The 20,671-nt window shown below is 39.2% G+C and overlaps 1 protein-coding gene across 2 annotated transcripts in view; it reads left to right on the top strand.

Moving 5' to 3' along the window:
* The window catches only part of FCHSD2 (FCH and double SH3 domains 2), a 256,209-nt gene extending 235,766 nt beyond the window's left edge, over positions 1–20,443 (top strand). For both annotated transcript variants that reach the window (XM_070767602.1, XM_019975329.2), the window contains exons 14-20: positions 7,343–7,477; positions 12,716–12,799; positions 12,920–13,097; positions 13,392–13,612; positions 15,407–15,536; positions 15,679–15,761; positions 18,311–20,443. In XM_070767602.1, the coding sequence (XP_070623703.1) occupies positions 7,343–7,477; positions 12,716–12,799; positions 12,920–13,097; positions 13,392–13,612; positions 15,407–15,536; positions 15,679–15,761; positions 18,311–18,394 (915 nt within the window). In that variant the 3' untranslated portion in view covers positions 18,395–20,443. The remainder of the gene's footprint in view (positions 1–7,342; positions 7,478–12,715; positions 12,800–12,919; positions 13,098–13,391; positions 13,613–15,406; positions 15,537–15,678; positions 15,762–18,310) is intronic.
* The last annotated feature ends 228 nt before the right edge of the window (positions 20,444–20,671 follow it).

Genomic DNA, 20,671 nt, shown 5'->3' with positions numbered 1-20,671 from the left:
TCTAACCTTTTTTGTGATTCATTTCAATTGCTGTATCTTTTCTTTTTTCATTTCTTGTTTTAAGCATCTGGTGAATTATCGACTGCCCTATTTTGATGTAATTAATGGTCTTATAGCATCTTCAAGTACTGTGCAACCAGTTGTCATTAAAATTCCCAAGCTTTATTATTCTTAACAGTTTTACTGAAGTATAATTGAAATACAATAGATAACACATATTTAAAACATACACTTTGACCTCTTTCATACAGCATAATTATTTTGAGTAGCATCCATGTTGTTACATGTCAGTCTTTTAATTGCTGAGTTATATTCTGTTGTATGAATATACCACAAAATTTGTTTATTCATTCACTCTGATGATGGGCATTTGAGTTGTTTGGAGCTCTTTCAGGTAAAACTGCTGTGTGTCTGTTTTAGCTGGGTCATATAGTGGCTATATGTTTAATATTTTAAGTAACTCTCAGGCTATTTTCCAAAGTGGTTGTACCATTTTACATTCCTATCAATGGAGTACTAGTGTTCCGGTTGTTCCACTATCTTGCCAATAGCTAGTATGGTCAGTCTTTTTAATTTTAGATATTTTAATAGATGTGCAGTAGTGTATCATTATCATTTTAATTTGCATTTCACTAATAATGTTGAGCATCTTTTCACATGCTTGTTTTCCACATGTATATCTTCTTCAGTGAACTATCCATTCAGATCTTTCAGGCATATTTCATTAGGTTGTTTGTTCTCTTTTTATTGTATTTTGAGAGTTCTTTTTATACTCTGGATACAAATCTTTTATCAGATAGATGATTTATGTAATTTTCTCCTAGTCTGTACCTTGTCTTTTCATTTTCTTAACAGTATCTTTCAAAGAGCAGAAGTTTTTTGGTGAAGTCCAACTTACTTTTTTTTCTCTTTCACAGACCATGCTGTGATATAACCAGTAAACCTTTGTCCAACCCAAAGTCATAAAGATTTTCTTGTATGTTTTATAATTTTAGGTTTTACATTTAAGTTTGTGATTGTATGAGTTAAGAGGAGTGAGTACAATTCTTTTTTCTTGTTGTTGTTGAAAAGACTGTCATTTCTCTACTGAAATGCCTTTACATCTTTGTCAAAAATCAACTAACCATATATGTATGGGTCTGTATTTGGACCTCCTATTCTGTTTCATTGATCTATTTGCCTAGCTTGATGACAGTGCTGCTGTGTCTTAATTATTGTAACTTTTAAGTCCGGAAGTCAGGTAAAATCTTCCACCTTTCTTCCTTTTCAAAATTGTTTTGGATATTCTCATTCCTTTGCTTTTCCATATAAATTTTATTTTTTTTTTCATATAAATTTTAAAATTGGTTTTCTACCAGAAAAACCTACCAGAATTTTTTCATTAGGATTACAGTGAATTTGTAGATCAGCTTGAAGATACTTGATATCATAACAATATTGAGTCTTTCAATTGTCTTTCACTTCTCTAAGCAGTGTTTGATAGTTTTCAGTGTGTAGATGTTGTACATCTTTTGTCAGACTTATCTCTAGTTCATAGTTTTTGATGCTGTCCTAATAGTTTTTATTCCAACTTCTGATTTTTCATTACTAACATATAGAAATACACCTGATTTTTGTATATCGATATTGTATCCTACAACATTGCTAAACTCATTCATTAGTTTTTTTTTAATGTAGATTTTCTATATAGATAATCATGTAACCTCTATACAAAGACAGTTTTACTTCTTCCTTTCCAATTCAAAATGCCTTTTATCTCCTTCTATGCTTACTTCCCCCCCACCCCCCCCTTACTGTAACAGCTCCAGTGTCCAGTACACTGCTTGAATAGAAGTGGTGAGAACCAACATGATGTTCTTGCGTTGTTCCCAAACTTAGGGAGAAAGCATAGTCTTTCACCATTAAGTATGATGTTCACAGTAGGATTTTTGTAGATGCCCTTTCCCATGTCAAGGAACTTTCCTCCATTTTTTGTTTAGTTTACTGATAGGAATGGATGTTGAAGTGAAGTGTTCGTTGCTCAATCGTGTCTGACTCCTTGCAACCCCACGGGCTGTAGCCCGCTAGGCTTCTCTGTCCGTGGGACTCTCCAGGCAAGAATGCTGGACTGAATTGCCATTCCCTTCTCCAGAGGATCTTCCTGACTCAGGGATCAAACCCCAGTCTCCTATTGCAGGCAGATTCTTGATTGTTTGAGCTACAGCAAAGTCCTAAATATTAAATGATTTTTCTTATTAGTTTGTTAATATGGTGAAGTACGCTGATGATTTTTCACATATTAAACCAACTTTGCATTCCTGATGAACTATTATCCTTTTTATATATTGATTAGAATTGATTTGTTTAAATTTTGATTAGCATTTTATATGTCTGATTATGGCAGATACTTTATTAGTCTATAGTTTTCTTAAACTGTTTTTGTATGATTTTGGAATAATGCTTGTCTCATAAAATAATTTGAATCCCTTCCTCTTCAATTTTCTGGAAGCCTATGTAGAATTTTTCTCTTCCTTATATGTTTAGTAGAACTCAACAGAGCCTGGACCTGGAGGGGAGTTTTGTGGGAGTTTTTTAAGCAACAAACTCAATTCCTTGAGATAGGGTTCTTCAACTTAGTCTTCTTGAATAGACTTTGATCATTTGTGTCTTTCAAAGAATTTGTTTGTTTCATGTAAGTTGCCACATTTATTGGCATAAAGTTGTTCATAATATTTTTTATTATTTGATTGTCAGGAGGATCTGTAGTGATATCACTTCTCCTACTCCTTGATGCTGGTTATTTGTTTCTCCTTTTTTTTCCCCTTGATCATCCTACTAGAGGTTTGTAAATTTCATGTATCGTCACCAAAAAACAAAACAGCTTTTGATTTCATTGACTTTTTTCCCTATTGTTTTGTTTTTTTTATTTTATTGATTTCTGCTCTTGTTTTTTATTATTTCCTTTTCCTGATTAATTTGGACTTAATTTGCTGTTTCCTAATATTTTTAACATGGAAGCTGAGGTCACTGATGTGAGACTTTACTTCTTTTTCAGTATAGGCATGTCATACTAAACATTTCCCACTACATGTTGCTTAAGCACCACCACACAAACTCAGATATATTGTGTTATTATTTCCATTCAATTTTAAATATTTTCTAATTGGTCTGTTAATTTCTTCTTTGTTTCATGGATTGTTTAGAAGTGTTATTGAGTTTCCAAATATTTGGCAATTTTACAGATACCTTTCTGTTAATGACATAATTTATTTCCATTGTGGTCAGATAACACACTTGAATCATTTTTAATTTATCAAGACTTGTTTTGTGGCCCATTATATGGTATATCTCAATAAATGTTCCATGTGTACTTGAAAAGAATATATAATCTGCTATTGTTAGGTGTTATCTTTTATAAATGTCAATTAAATTGGTTTGTAGTGTTGTTCAAGTCTTCCGCATCCTTACTGATTTTCTAATTTCTCTACCTGATGCCCTATGCCTTGTGAGGTTTTCTGCTCTGTTAAGAGGGAACAGGAAATGTTCCCAGGCCCGTGTGAATGCTGAGGATGGTTCCCTCTAATCCTTTGAGGGGTTCTATCAGTGGCTTCGAGTCGTTCTTGATGTACATGTGCTGATCAGTGCTTAGCTGAAGACTTAAGGAGGACCCTCTGCAGATTTCCCGAGTTCTCTCTATGCATTTCTCTTTTCTTCATTACTGTGCAAGCCCTAGCCACTTTGGCCTTCCTGAAGTCCCAGTTTCATGTCTTCAATTCCAGTAGATCACCAACCTCTTCTAGGTTCCCTCCTGGTGTATGTCATCTTGGAAACTTTTTTCAGGTAGTAGGTTGGGGAAATTGTTTGTTTCCCACAAGGATCACTGTTCTTCATCACATAATGTCGAGTGTCTTGAAAGCGGTTCTTTTATAAATTTTGAACAGTTTTTTAGCCTTTTCTGGAAGGTTTAAACCTGGTCCCTGATACTCCATCTTGCCTGGAAACAGAAATCCATTTGGCTGATATTTTCAACATCATCTTTTATAATATACCTGTGTTGTATTTGGAATGATGTTCACAGTGACCACTTTTCTGTCTAGATGGAATTCAGAGGTTCTGCTAGCTGTCTTCCTCTAAGCTGGATATCACCAGATATTTTTTTTTTAATCTATCTTCTCCTTTCCTCATAAAAACAACAATTATGTGTTAAGTGTCACCTTTGTACCAAGCATATATTAAGGGTTTAAGTGTTGCCTCACTTAATCCTCATGATAACTTTGTTAAGAAGTAATTGTCTTCATTATGGAGATGAGGTAATTGAAGTTGAGAAATCAAATTGCCCAAGGTCATACAGCAAATAAATGGCATAGTCAGCATTCAGACCCAAGTCTGTCAGAGGTAATTTGCTGAGTATGAGGTCAGCTACTAAAACCAACTCAGAAAGGTTCTTCTTATCTGCCATTGCAATAAGAGTAAGCATTTTACAACATCTCAGAAAGGAAAATTATTAGTACCACTGAAAAGAATAGTTTTGATTAAAATTCTGTCAGGGGACAGGAAGGAAAAGGGATAAGTGAGCAGTTAAGAAACAGGAAGAATGTGCTTTTAGAAATGCTAGGTCAAGAAAACATTGCAACAGTTAAAAAAAAAAAAAAAAGGAAACGTTGCAACAGTTAAGGTACAGAAGGTGGCAGAGGAAAAAGGAAGAAGCTGTCCTGAGATGACATACTTTGGAAAACTGCAAGAGCAGTGCAAAAGCATGTAGCAGTGACCCCTGCTGCCATCACTGCAACCTTCCATTCCCTTCTGTGAGAATCAGAAAATGAATTCAAAATAAAGAAGAAAAAAAGAATGTTTAGTATCAGATAACATTGCCAAGATGAAACATTTTGAACTGATTCCCAGTGCCAAACACAGTACATATTAACATTCCTTACACTGTATTTTTGGAAACTTGCTCTACCCACATTGGCTTTAATTTTTTCATGGATGTAAGGGTGTTTTGTTTTGCTTTTTGTGCCCACAGTTGTCTGTAACCTTTTCTAGAATATAAAGGCATCTTCCAAGTATATGTAAATATGTTTGTTAGTTTGAGGGCTTCCCAGGTGGCGCTAGTTGTAAAGAACCTGCCTGCCAACCCCAAGAGGGTTCAGTCCCTGGGTCGGAAGATACCCTGGAGAAGGGCATGCCCACCTGCTCCAGTATTCTTGCCTGGAGAATCCCATGGACAGAAATCTGCTCTGACCTTCTTCTCGAGTCACTCTGTCCACACTCACAGGGCCGTCTGTGCACTCAGCGTTTGGGTATGCTGACTTCCCACTCTAGGTTGTGAACTCCTGCAAAGCAGACTGTGTCCTTCATTTCATATCTCAGAGCCTAGCTTAGTGTTCAGCATTAAGTAGGTGTTTGATATTTTAATTAATTGTTCTACCATAAGGCCCAATTCTGACTGCCCATCCCTTATGTCCTTACTGTGTAAATCTTAGTGCCTTTGTATGTTTGAACATTGGGAAAAGTAGCCAAATAAGTGTTTGTATGTAGCTAGAAACCAAGAAACCTTTGAACTTATTTTGTTTCTTCATTGATGGATTTTTAATTTAAAAAGTAAAACTTACTTTTTGTTTATAGTTCAGAGATACATAGAACAAGCCAATCTCCTATGTTCCCCAGTCTTAGTCCTTCTTACTCTGCCTACCTCTGTCAGATGTTTATGCTCATTTAAGTGTTATTTGCATTTTAATGTAATAGACAGTACTCTAGATAAATACATTTTTACACTTAATACCATTTTAATTAATATATGCCTTTTAGCTATGGCCAGTAATATACCTTGAAACTGGATTTATTTTCATTTATTTTCCTTGAAATTACATTTCAAAAGAAACTGTGCCCTTTTCTGTGGCAAAATATATGCAACATAAACTTCATCATTTAAACCATTTTAAAATACCAAGTTCAGTGGCATTAAGTGCATTCACATTTTTTTGTGCAACCATTAACCATCATCCATCTCCAGAACTCTTTTTATCTTGCAAAAAGTGAAACTCTATACCAATTAAAGAGTAGCTCCCCATTCCCCCAGGCCCAAAATCCCTGACAACCAGCATTCTACTTTCTGTCTCTATAAATTTGACTACTCTAGGTAGTTCATATAAGTAGAATCATGCAGTATTTGTCTTCTTTGTGACTGGCACATTTCATTTAATATTAATGCCCTTAGGGTTCACCCATACTGTAGCATGTGTCAGAATGGCCTTCCTTTTTAAAGCTAAGTAATATTCTGCTGTCATATACCACAGTTTGTTCATCCAGCCATGTCAGTGGATGCTTGGGTTGCTTCCACCTTGTGGCTATTGTGAATAAATGCTGCTGTCAACATTGGTATACAAATATCTATTCACATCCCTGCTTTCAAAGTCTTTTGGGAAAAATAATTGAAAGAACAGAATAGAAATTAAAATTGAAGAGCATTGGGAGTACAGAAGTGAAATTGCTGGATTATACGGTAATTCTATGTTAAACTTTTTTAAGGAACCAGCATAGCATTTTTCCAAAGCAGCTATACCATTTTACATTCCTACCAGCAGAGCACACACGCTCTAATTTATCCGTATCTATTTTTTTTAAGTAATTTTATTTATTTATTGTTTTGGGCTGTGCTGGGTCTTCATTGCTATGCAGGCTTTTTTTTCAAGGAGGTACCAGTTTACGTTTAAACCAGCCATAGACGAAAACCTATTTCTCTACATCGTTGGTTCAGTTCATTCAGTTTAGTCACTCACTCGTGTCCGACTCCTTGCGACCCCATGAATCGCAGCACTCCAGGCCTCCCTATCCATCACCAACTCCTGGAGTTCACCCAAACTCATGTGCATCGAGTCGATAATGCCATTCAGCCATCTCATCCTCTGTCGTCCCCTTCTCCTCCTGCCCCCAAATCCCTCCCAGTATCAGGGTCTTTTCCAATGAGTCAACTCTTCGCATGAGGTGGCCAAAGTATTGGAGTTTCAGCCTCAGCATCAGTCCTTCCAATGAACGCCCAGGACTGATCTTCAGAATAGACTGGTTGAATCTCTTTGCAGTCCAAGGCGTTGGTAGCATTTAGAAATCTTTTTAATGTTTGCTAATATGATCAGTTTTCAATGGTAAGAGGCCTTCATTAGTCAGTATTTAACTGACTCTTGGTTTTAAAAAGAAAGAAAAATGTCAGTCCTTTCATAACATGAAAAATGCAAGTGAGAACAGAACACTTTCCTATGTGCAGTTGAATGAGTAAATTAACATTTTGAAACAATCCGGTTGTTTGCTGCTTTCATGCATCTTCTTGAAGTAACTAAGCTAGCCAGTGGCCTCTGATTTTTCCTAGCTTAATGCAGATACTGAAAGAGAAGAAGGAGAAGAGTTTGAGGACAACATGGATGTTTTTGATGACAGCAGTTCCAGCCCTTCTGGTACCTTAAGAAATTACCCACTCACCTGCAAAGTTGTTTATTCCTATAAGGTTTGTATTTCTCTAACATATTTCTCATGTTAAATTGTGACAACTCTGAAGGTACAAGTAATGGTATCTACCCAGCCTCTTATGCTGTACTTACCATAATGTTGGTGTTCTGTTCATATTAGAGGCAATGTAACATAACAGGGAAGAGTCTAGGCTCTGATGTCAGACGGCCTCAGTTAAAATCTTGTCTCTGCCACTTACAAGCTACATAACCACGCTAGTCCCTTGGTCACTGTGAGCCTCAGTTTTCTTATCTATATTATGGGGATAATACTATAGGGCTAATGTGGAGACTAAATGAGATAACACTTGTATAGCAAAGCATTTAGCACAGTGCCTGGCATCTAGTAAATTTTCTGTAAATAAGACTCCTTTCCTTATCAGTTGCCTGCTTGGCACAAGGCCTGGCATCTAGTAAATTTTCTGTAAATAAGACTCCTTTCCTTATCAGTTGCCTGCTTGGCACAAGGCTCTCCATTGGGATAGTTTTCAAAATTGGTATTAAAGTAAAATTGCTTGAAAAAACAGTTTTGTTAAACTTTGCCTATCCTAATATTAATATAACCATCTCTTGTTTCCAGGTTAAGCAGGGGCCTGGATAAATAGATTTTTCTTCTAACTTCCAAAGCTGATTTGGTATAATAGTTTTTAATCTCTCTTACCCTGCCCTGCTTTCACATTAACTTTTTACTCAAAGTAGATTGAGTTTCTTTTCCCAGTTCTTCCCTTTTCTCACTCCCTTCATCAGTCAATAGCCAGTCCTGTTGACTCCACCTCCAAAACATATTCGGAATCCATTCACATTTCACATCTTGGTCTAGGCCATTACTTTGATTAGTGTAAAAAAAAAAATTAGTGATTGGTATCCCTTCTTCATACTTGTCTGCCAAGAGTCCACTTTCCACCCCACAGCCAAACTTATCTTTAACATATATAGGAGATTATTTTATTCCCCTGCCTAAAATTCTTTTTAAGCTTTCCATCACACAAAGAAAAATGAACTCTTTACTAGGCTCTGTAATGTCCAGACTGATCTGGCCCCTTCCAGTCTCCTTAGCTTCATGTCAGACCAACCCACTGAACCTACTCACTACACGTTAGCAACTCTGGCTGCCTTTCAGTCTTCAAAAGCACTGTGCTCCTTCCTGACTTGACAACTTTGCACTTGCTTTCCCTTACCTAGAACTGCCTTTTCCCAATTCTTGGTTGGCTGCCCAGTGCACTTCATATAGGCTTAACTCAAATAGTGCCTCCTCAGGTTTCCCCGACCACCTAAATACATACACAACTTTCCAGTCACTACTCTATCCCATTGCCCTTCTGTCCTCATTTATTAATTGATACTATATAGAACCTATCACCAACCAAAATAACCCTTCTGTCCTCATTTATTAATTGATACTATCACCAACCAAACTTAATCTTGTTTATTTTCACATTTCTTTATCTAACTCTGCACTGAAGTTCCCTAAAGGCAGAAACTTTGTGTGCCTTGCATATATGTCTTCAGCACCTAGGACAGTGCCTGGCACATAGTTGGTCCTCAGGTAATAATTGTGGAACGAATAAATGCATGATGTGAGGGAAGCTTGAATAAATGAATCCCTTTCATTTTAATGAATCCCTTTCATGTTAATGCCATGCTTGAGGAACAACAACAGAGGAAGTATGTGGAGAGAATCTTAAGCATATGTGGAATACTCTCACTCCCACCAGCACCATGCCTGGAGAGTGAAAAACTGACATCATTTACTCCTCAATATCGGTGATTACCAGACTTCTTTTCATTTAACATCCTTTTATTATATATTTAACAGTACTTCTTCTTTTCTAAAAGAGTTGGGATTTGTCTCCCCAATGTAAACTGTTTTGATAATCTTCTGAAAATTTGAAGTCATCTTTAAAATACTTACACAATGTTTTTAAAATATTATACAGCTAGTTTGGGATTGTTTCCCTGTCTTCTGTCTCAGTGTAATATTTACTCTGAAGTTCCAGAATTAAATTTAAGGTCTTTAAATGGAGAGGGTCCTAAGGATCTGAGTGATTGATTATTGCATCTGAGGAATTTTGCAGATAAGGTAGCATTTCAGTGAGGTCAGGAGTAAGGTCTTTCTAGTCACAATGATGAGGTAGAGAAGGGAAAGACCCTTCTAAGCAAACAACAGATGCAGAGACACAGTTTGATGAGATAATAGAGTGTCCAGGAAATGACAGGTATGTGAGCATCAAACGTGGGAAACAGAGCAGCTGGAAGTAAAGATGTCAGATAGACCTGTAGATCACACCAAGGTTTGGCTTCTATCCTGGCTGAAGGAAGCCATAACGTGTCCTAAAATCAGACTGGGCTTTAAAATAAGGTAACCCTGCTCATGGTATAGATATTCCAGAGAGGGTAGGTTAGAGTAGAGAGAGGCTTAACTATAAGCCTAATTGTGATTCCTATGGTCCAGACAAGCAAAGAAAGCCTAAATTAATCTAGCAAGAGCAAAGAAAAGCTAAATTTAAGGATTCGTTTCAAAAGCCTTAAAAATGCTTGTCACTTTGACCCTACTAGCATTTGTCCTAAGCAAGTGACCCACAGTATAGAAAAATATTCTGGGTACAAAATTTTTTTTCATCATAGTATTACTTTATAAGAGCAAAGTTAGCAGTCCAATAAGGAAATAATTAAATAAATTAACCATTCATATAATATAATCATAACAATATTATGAGGATAATTGAAAAATTACATTTGAGGTTTTTTTTGTAAGAAGAAATGATACATCAAGAAAGTAAGATGCCAAATTGTATTACCTTAAGATCTCGATTATACCTATTTCTAGCTTTTCTACAGTGAACATTTATTACTTTTATGATCAGGAAAAAACATATTGTTTTAACAGAAAACAGGAAATTTAGAAAGGTGGTGGTAGAAGCAGAGGGCATGGCTGCTTCTGGGGTTCTGGCGGTCACTGTGTATCAAGACTTCATGAAGTAGTGTGTGACCATGTGTTTATTTAATAACCATTTACTCACTACTTGCTGTCCTTGGTTGGGATGAGTGAGAAGAATTACATTCCCTGCCTTAAAGAAGTCATTCTGTTAGAAAGCCCACAAGTGCAAACAGCTAACTTGAGTGCCACAATAGTCAGTGTTAGAGGGCTCAAAGCTTTATAAGAATAAAAGGAGGAAAAAGCAACCAGCTCATTGTGGGTGGTCTTGGTATACATATAAGCCAGGCATCAAATCATGGGTAATAATGATAGCTACCATTTATGAATTCCTGTGTGCCTAGTATCAATATATATATATATATATATTTCTAATCCCTTCAATAATCCTATAAGGAAGAAATTATCAACCAATCCATTAATTCAACAAATACTACTTGAGTACCTTCCATGTACCATGCTGTGCTCTTTTCTAGGCTTTGAGATACAGCACTAATCAACACAGACAGAAATCTCTGCCTTCATGGAGCTTGCGTTGTAATAGGAATAAAAAAGAAAACTGAGACTCTGAAAGGTCTTAGAGTCACTTGCCTGTAGAAAGAGACTGAAGCTGGACTTGAACTCACAGTAATCTAATTCCAGTTACCAAATGGGAAAGAGGGATCAAGGCCTCTTGGAAGAAAGGCATAGAGACAATACATAACATGGTGTATTCAGATACTAGGGATTAGTTTGCTGGGGCCAAAACATCAGGAGACCACAGGGTCTTGAGTGTCATGGGAAGAACTTGACCTTGTCAAGTGAAAGAATTGGTCACTGCTTAGGTATGGTATGATCAAGCTAGTATAACAATGCTATATACAGCACTGCTTATGTAACAAAGTGTTTAACTCTCCTGCTTTGCTCTCACACACATTGAAATCTGATTGTATTGATAACCTTTGAAAAGTTTTGCCACAGAATTAGGAAAAACATCTTTGTTATATAGGTGCCTTTTCCTGGTATATTCAAGGCATAGTGTGGTTTCAGATTAGTGAAGAAGTTCCACTGGAAAAGCCATTAGAAATCAGTGGACTCTTTTTTTCTCTTATTTTGTTAGGTCAGAGGTAATCTGCTTAAAATTCTGATTCTGTAGTAGTTCTGTAATTAGTCAGCCATTTTCAGTACTGTTTTTCTATCTCAAGCAGCTGTTATAGCAATGTCCAGAATCTGGGTTTGATGAAATGTACATGCAATGGGAAATGAGTCTTGGGAAATGAGCCTTGCCTTATTTTTGCTTATGTAACTTGGAGATATTTTTATACTTTGAGACTGTGAGATCTGAAAAGCTATATGGTCTTAACTGATAGTTTTCACTGATCTTGAGACTTGGGGAAAGATTTTACAACTGTTCACTAAGAACCAGAAGATGCCTGCAGATCCCTCCTGTTACATGTAACAGACAGGTCTCTTCAGGAAACAAAGTCTCTTCCTCTAACCCCTCTGCAGAGTCCCTGAGAGTTTGCCCTCAGATTCTACAGCCTCACGGGCAGCATTTGGGTGTCCAATGCCAGTGGACTCCTGCTTTTATTTACTTTAAAAATAAAAAAAGTCACAGCAACTTCTGCAGAAGCACCCAAATGGATCAGCCCAGTGTCTACAGTTAAGTTGGAGCATCTTAAATCCAAGCCTTGACCAATATCAATCATTTCTCTCCTACAACTTACTTCTCTTGGCCACTGTTTTATGGTGATTCGAGACCAATTCCAGGCACCGCTCAAGCTGTCATTCAGTCCATGTACATAGCTCTTTGCATTCTCACCGCCTGCACCTCCACTGTAGCCCTGTGGTGCAGTTCTGGTTCACTGCTTTCTCCTTTGCCTGTGCTTCCCAAACCATCATGGTTCTGTGCTTACTCATCCCACACTGACTCCACCCACCCCCCACCACCCCCATCTTCCCGAGAATGGCGGGATTGTCATTTTGAAGAAATGGAGACATCAAGAAGTTGAATAACTTACCAATAGATACATAAGCTGGAGCTGGAACCCAGGTCCCCTACTCCAGCAGAGTGCTGTGTTCACTGAGCCTGACTGCCTCTTGAGGATTCCGTTTCTCCAGTTTTTGTTGTGGCTTTATTTTGTTTACTTTTTTCAGTAAAACTTCACCTCATTATGATAGTTTTACAACACTCAAATTTTTATGTTCAATACGTTTTTCAAAATCATTTCAATATTTTGATCCCCAGTTTCTGTTATGATCAGTTCACATCTGCTCTTTATCTAACCTTTTTAATTTTGTCCATGACCATCCTACATTGCAGGCTTCTCAACCAGATGAGTTGACCATTGAGGAACATGAGGTGTTAGAAGTGATTGAAGATGGAGATATGGAAGACTGGGTAAAGGTATATTCCTTTGCTCATATCACCCCTTCTTGTGACATTTTCAGGAGTTTGTTTTGGTTCTTGTTGTACCCTGTCCAAATTGTGTGTGCAAACCTGTTTTGTCACATGTCTTTTACTCAGGCTCGAAATAAAGTCGGCCAAGTGGGTTATGTGCCAGAAAAGTACCTACAGTTTCCCACCTCGAACAGTCTGCTGAGCATGCTGCAGTCCTTGGCTGCCTTGGACAGTCGGTCACACACATCCAGCAATTCCACGGAGGCCGAACTCGTTTCAGGCAGCCTCAACGGAGATGCCAGTGGTAAAGACTGAAACAAGGCACTCTTTATTTGGTCACATTTGGTATAAACCCTATTACCCTGGAGTCAGCCTTCAGTTGGTTAAAAACGTGGGTTTATTCCCTTTCTGTAATGTATTTATTTGGCCACGTGTATCATGTACAGTAGAACCCTAGAGTTGCTCTTCAGTGAGTACAAGATCACAGCTCTGCTCTTATTCCATTCGACACTCTTTAGTTGTCACTTGTGCATGGGGTGGTTGTAAGAGTTACCTGGTTGTCAGTGTTCTTACTGCCTTTTTCTCTCTTGCTACCTAGTCTGTTTCGTGAAAGCACTTTATGACTACGAGGGCCAGACAGATGATGAATTATCTTTTCCTGAGGGAGCAATCATCCGAATCTTGAACAAAGAAAACCAGGATGACGATGGCTTCTGGGAAGGAGAATTCAATGGGCGGATTGGAGTTTTCCCATCGGTGCTAGTGGAAGAACTTTCAACCTCAGAAAATGGTGACACTCCATGGATGCGAGAGATTCAGGTGCACAACAGGGGAAGAAAGCGGAAGTAAAAGATATTTAAAGAAAGTAACTCCCAAAGAGTCTGTTGACCCACACAGAAGTGGGCTGTGGTCTCAACCTTGCCCTTACCACTCCAATTTTTGGTTGCCAGGTTTCCACAAGACTGAATCTGGGAAGCAGAGACTTGTCAGTCAGGCTCTGTGTAATGGCTATATTACACTTCATGTCTCCCACATTCTGCTCTCTGAATTGAGGAACCAAAATACTACAGTGTGTATGACCTACAAAAGACTGGTTTGGCAAGGAGAAAGAAAGAAACTGGAGAGGGAATATACTGTCTCTGTGGTTAGTGGTTAGTGTATACAGTAAAAATATTAGCAACCTCTTTCTCTCCCTCACTGTCAGAACCTCCCTGCCCAGCCCAGGTCCTTCTAGTCCTTTTCAGAGAACTAATGAGACACTCATGTGGCCTGAGGCTTACTTCATCATAGCAAAACTTGTCTTTACGGGACACTCCTAATTCAGATATGTCACAACAGGCTTGGCAGGTCCAGGACCATAAGGAATATGTCTGCCCATCTTGCTTGTACAGTATTATGACCATTGAACATGACAATTACAAAGCCTGGGGAAGTCAGAAACTCAGCCAGTTATTTTATCTTCACCGAAAAATACAACTTGTTCTTTTTTTTGTTCTTCATTGAATTGACTAATTTGATATGTTTTCAATAGAACTCTAGAGAATGGTTTGACTTGGTAACTGTTTAAACTAAAATCAGTAGTATAATGAGATCTATGGAAGGAAAAAGTTAAATGCAACACAAAACTGGTGGTAGTGTGGTTATTCCAGGCTCATTTGCTTTTTTATTTTACTTTTTTTTAATTACGAAAGGATGATAACAGATTCACAGGAGACTTGGAAAATACAAAGCAAGGTTGCATATAGTTCTACCATGTTTTACAATTATTTTTTAAGTAGATAAATTAAGGCTTTTAGATGGAGTTTCAATATCAAACTCTCAAACATTAGTAGAATGAATATACAGAGAAGTAGGATATAGTAGGCCTGAAAAGCACTGTGAACCAATTCAATGTAATTAAGATTTATACAATTTTCACACAATAGTAGGATACAAATTCTCTTCAAGTTCCCATAGAGTGTAAATTAGGAGACACTGGAACATATACAGGGACATAAAACAAGGTGCAAAAATGTCATGGTCTAAAGGTATTGAAATCATACAGAGTCTCTTCTCTTAGCACTGTGGAATTATGTTAGAAATCAATATCAAAAGATACTTTAACCCACATATTTTCAAGTGTGGCTTCCCAGGTGGTGCTAGTGGTAAAAAACCTGCCTGCCAGCGCAGGAGTCGTGGGTTCGATCCCTGGGTCTGGAAGATCCCCTGGAGGAGGGCATGGCAATCCATTCCAGTATTCTTGCCTGGAGAATTCCCACAGACAGAGGAGCATGGCGAGCTACAATCCATGGGGTCACAAAGAGTCAGACACAACTGAAGCGACTTAGCATGCATGCATTTACCAAGAGAGATCATCTTCAAATGGCAACCCACTCCAGTGTTCTTGCCTGGAGAATCCCAGGGACTGGGGAGCCTGGTGGGCTTCCGTCTATGGGGTCTCACAGAGTCAGACACAACTGAAGCGACTTAGCAGCAGCAGCAGCAGGCTGGTCAAAACAGTTAACAATCATAACTTAGCTCCAGAGAAAGGTTATTTGCCAGGAGCAGTCAGAGAAGCCAGCTGATCTCCTTCCTGAAGTGAGCACTATGTAACCTCTGTTTCCTTTGCTGCAGGTCTCTCCTTCCCCCAAACCGCCCGGCTCCCTGCCTCCACTGCCGCTGTACGACCAGCCTCCCAGCAGCCCTTACCCCAGCCCAGATAAGAGGGGCTCCCAGTACTTCTCCCGTTCTCCTTCAGCAAACGGTAAGGGGTCTCCTGGGCATGTATCAAAATACACTTTAATTTAGAAAGCCACGTGTTCATCTGAAGGGTAAACAGATCTGAATTACCATCTATATTGCTCAGCAACACAAATAAATTGAGCTTCTTTGATTCCCTCCCTTAGAAAACAGCTTCCATGCCGAATCGCCAGGATTCTCGCAGGCATCCAGGCATACTCCTGAGACCTCATATGGGAAACTGCGACCTGTAAGTCTCTTATCTAGCAGAGTAATAGAGTGCATAGTTCTTCCAGATTGAAAGTTAGAAATTAATGGAGCTCCATGACCCCTGTGTTGTTGCTAATTTCTTCCATGCCAGGTTGCGATGGACTTGGTAAATTAAACAAAGCTCTGGAAAAGGAAGGCTATAGAAATCAACACATCTTGGGAGGTCTAGCTTATTACGCTGGCACTTTCCTCACTGAGCCATGGTGAGATTGCCAGGTGACAACTATGGAAAGTATATTTAAATTATAACAAGCTCTGTGAGCATTAAAGCAGTCTAATTGTGAAACAGAAGCTTTTTTTTTCCAGCAGGCATTTATTGAGAACTTTTTTCCCAGGCCTCTACTTTCCTCTTCGACAGACAGTGAGATGATATAAGATACATGCCCTTTTGAGGTTTGAGAGCTTCTATTCTCAAAGAAAATCTGTCCTTTACAAATAATCACCTCTACCCACCCCTCACTCGGCTGTCATCAAATCCATCCCTCTACCTCACTGTGAAATAGTTCTTCCAGGGTCATAACTTCCACATGGTAATCTAGTTATATTTGCGGTTTTATTTTCCTAGACCCTCTTATCAGCATTTGACACAGTTCTTTGAGCCACTTAGAACCTTTGTCTTTGTTCATTCAGCAGATACTGAGTGCCTTGTTAAGGACTTGGTTCGTGATCCTAAATGTGATAGGAAGCTGTTGTAAGATTATAAGCCAGATAGTGGTATGACTGATTGTGCATTTTTAAAAATTATTTTTACTTACTAATTTTTATAATTTTATGTTGGCTGCACTTGGTCTTAATTGTAGCATGTGGGCTTTTTGTCACTGGGCATGGGCTTCTCTTTAGTTGGAGTGAGTGGGCTTAGTTGCCTTGAAGCATGTGGGATCTTAGTTCCCCAACCAAGGATCAAGCCTGCATCCCTTGAATTTAGAGACAGATTTTTAACCACTAGACCACCAGGGACATCCCAGCTTTTTAAAAACACACTGTGGCAGCTCGGTGGAGAATGAGTAGAAAGTGACAGAATGAACGTGGGGAGTCGTTAGGAGGCTGGAGCAATGGTCCAAGCAAGAGAGGACAGCAATGTGAACTAGTGGGGAAGAGCAGTAATGGAGAGAAGTGGACCCATTTGTTCCACCACACTTTCCTGGTCTGCTTTCTACTTCCTGGCTTTCTTTTTCATTGACCTTTGAGGGATTCTCTGCCTTTATCCAACTCTGTTGATGCTTCTCAGGGTTCCGTCCACTGACCGCTTCCCTCTTTTTTTTTTTTTTTAATTTGTTTGACTGCATCAGGTTTTAGTTGCAGCAAGTGGAATCTTTGTTGTATCGTGTGGGATCTTTTCGATGCACTGCACGGACTCTGTAGTGTGGGCTGCAGCTCACGCAGCTTCAGTAGCCACTGTGTGCAGGTTCAGTAGTTGGGCATTCAGGTCGGCCTCTCAGTTGTTCCATGGCATGTGAGATCTTAGGTCCATGACTAGGGGTTGAACCCATGTCCCCTGCATTGCAAGGCAAATTCTTCACCACTGAGCAACCAGAGGAGTCCCAGGGCTACTGCTCTTAAAGTCGTTAAACTTACTCCTGAGTTATCTCATTTACTCCCAAGACTTTGATAACCATTTATTTACTGACAACTCCAAGATTTATAACTACCTATCCAATCTCTTCTCTGAGCTTCAGATCTGTGGAAATCTCAGTGTATATATATATAACAAACCCCCAAAACTCAGCAAAAAACTGGCTAATTATCTTCCTTCTCAGACGTCATCCTTCTTCCTTATTTCCCATCCTGGTGAGTGGTACCCCTATCCTGCCAGTGCTCTGGCATCACTCGTGACACCTCCCTGACCCTGCCTTTCGTGAAGAGTCATCGCAGGGCCTGCCAGGGTTACCTAGAGATGACTGTCAGATTGTCCCCCTCTATTCCCCCAGTGCCAGCCAACATCAGCTCTCTTTCAGACGACCACAGGAGGCTCCAAAACTGTCAACCTGTATTCTTGCCCTCCACCACTGTTTTCTTCAAACTTTTTATCTGAGTCATCTTTTCACACATCTGGTATTACTGCTTAAAATCCCCCAAAGACTCTTCCTTGCCTACAGAATAAAGCTCAGATTTTTAAATATGACTTAATGAGGCCCTTCATGACTTACCCCAGCCTGTCTCTCTAGTCTCATCTCTTGCATCTCTCCTTCCAAGACATGTTTAAAGGTTTTTCAGTTCTCCAAGCATTGGTCTCTCTCGCTTCCAACTCTAGGCCTTTGCTTGGGCCAAGGTTGTCAGGACTACAAAGACTCTTGTGGCCATGAGGCTTTCAGCCCAGGGAAGAACCTGAATCGTGAGTTTCACATTTCATCCAGAGCAGTCTGTCCTTCTCAATGTAAGAAGCTGTGAAAATTAAGTTGAAAGCACATGCCTAGAACATTTCTGAGAGCCCTCAAGTGCCCATGTCCTTGAATAAATGATTGGTCAGATTTCGATGCTTCAGCCACTGAATCAGGAAGCTGACTGACCATGTGATGGTTTCCTGCTCAGGTCCGGGCAGCTCCCCCTCCTCCTACGCAGAACCACCGAAGGCCCGCAGAGAAGATCGAGGATGTGGAAATCACACTGGTGTGATGATGGGTTTGCCTGTCCGTTACTGCTACAATCAAGGCCAGGCTTGGAGTTTGGCCAGTCTTGTTTTTTAGGCACCTTTGCTTGCATGATGATGACTCGAACAGAGCAAAAACAAGGAGGACTATATGTGACCGGGTGGCCTGGTTGACACCTCCCACGTTTTTAATATTTCGTGCCTTTTTTTGTTGTCATTTTCTATGTCATCTCTCCTAGCACAGCACAAATCCTAGTGGGCCCTAGAAGCAGAGAAGGGGGACAGTCCTCTTGCCTACCAGGGACCCATTTTTGTATGAGACTCAAGACCAGGCCTCGTTCAGGGCACAGTCACAGAGATGCTGATCATATGCACTCGTACAGTATATTACTGTGGCCACGAGGACGTGGCAAAGATGCTCATCTTTCTTCAAGTGGCTTTGGCTTATCTGATTGAGTTTAATCAGATCATGTTGGCTACATAAGGAAAGCAGCAGGAGGGATTTCAGGAGAGGCTGGCTCCTCCCCGCAGTTGGTCCCCAAACTGAGAAACTGAAACCTTATTGGAAAAAAGTAGACTGCCCTGAGTTTAGCACCGATTGCAATAATGCACATCTCTTCCACAGCTAACAGATTTAAAACAATTAACAGTGTCCTTTGTATTAATATTTATGCCATTCATTTAGTATTAGCAGAGCTAACATGAAGGGGCTGAACTAGTAGCCGAATCTCATCCATCACATAGACTAATAGAAAGGGGGCTGCGGCTAAAGCAGAAATGGAGCTTCCAGATCTGCAATGAGCCGACTTAGTGTTCTTTTTATATTTGGGTATTTTTCATCTTAATTTTTGCAGCATATACTATCATGACCAGTATCCTTAGAATTTGAATGTCTTGATAAAACTGGGGACACATACTTGCCTTGTCAAGCTTCTCTACTGGAGAGGCACCTAGCATTATTTTATTCCCAAGCTAGTCCACTGGCCCAGGCAGCCAAGTTGTGGCTGGCCCAGACCAGCAGCCACCCACCACATGAAATGCAGCTTCCCAGGTCCCACTGACCTGACATTTCCTTGGGAGGAAGAATCTGTGGCTCAAGGAGTAAACCAGCTTCCTATGAAGAAGGACAAAAGGATTGCACGGTGCAAATTGACAAGGAAAGGACAAGTTCTCCATGTCACAGGGAGAGCCAGGAGGAGCCTTCCCTGCAGACTAACAAACCCACAGCAGTGGCTCCCAGAGGCCTCTGGTGGCCCTCCACCTCCAATGGAAGATAGGGAGTGCATTACTTAGGAACTAAGGGATGTTTGCCAGTTGCTTTTTTTTTCCTTTTTTTTAAAAAATCAAAATTCTCAGAATTTAATCCAAAAGTTGTCTTTTGCTTTGAAAATGCCATCCCTCCTAAGAATCTCTAAAAACTTGAAATGCTCACCAAATGTCCCCATGGGATTTTTGACCAGAAATAAAACTGAAGAAGTTTTCAGATAGTCATTTGATCACTTTAATGACAGTATCCATTGATGAATCTTCTCTGATTTGAGGATTTTTATTTTTTTTTTTTGCATTTCTTAAAACCTTTTGATCTATTTGAGGTCTTTTTGTGTTTATCAAACTTATTCTTAAGTTTACAAAAGAAATTAAAAGGGTGGGTTTTTTTTTTTTTTAGGATTTTAAGGTTTGTGGACAAGTTAAAAATCTTCAAAGCACTTTAAAAATCTTCAAAGTGCTGAAATTGGGCAGTTCTTGCCACCCAGTCTTGTATTCTCTCTTTAGCTAGCAAAATTGTCCTTGAATCTGGGTTTTCCACATTCTCAGAGAGTTATTTGAAATCTTTTGTTATATTTTAAATATTTTTTGGAAGAGCTGCTAATTTTATTTTAAAAAAACGAAGTTGTAAAAATATGCCTCCTTTTTAATAAGAACCCGTCCCTCCAGGACATGTAACCCCGCGCCACAGTGCACAGGGCTGGGCTCAGAGGAGGCACCTCTGTGCAGAAGTGCTTTCTTTACAGTGGCTGTAAAAACTTTGTATTTATTATGTATAAAATGTTGAATAATAAAAAAAAATGGAATTACGTTTTCTAAGTTTTTCTTACAAGATTTGGGTAAACAGGCTTTTCCAAATAGACAGTGCTTCTTTTAAAGACACTCTCAGGCCCTCCTTTAAATCTTACAACAGATACAAAGAGAGGGAAGTAAATTAACCCATCCATGGAACAAACAGCCCTTGGTGCCACCCACCTGCCAGGGGTAATACCCTGAATGCTAGAAATAAAAATAAGTAAGTTGTGGCCTTGGCCATC

The sequence above is a fragment of the Bos indicus genome, chromosome 15, assembly GCF_029378745.1.
Source record: "Bos indicus isolate NIAB-ARS_2022 breed Sahiwal x Tharparkar chromosome 15, NIAB-ARS_B.indTharparkar_mat_pri_1.0, whole genome shotgun sequence".
In the NCBI taxonomy this organism is placed as follows: Eukaryota; Metazoa; Chordata; class Mammalia; order Artiodactyla; family Bovidae; genus Bos; species Bos indicus.
This window is presented reverse-complemented; position numbering and strand designations above follow the sequence as displayed.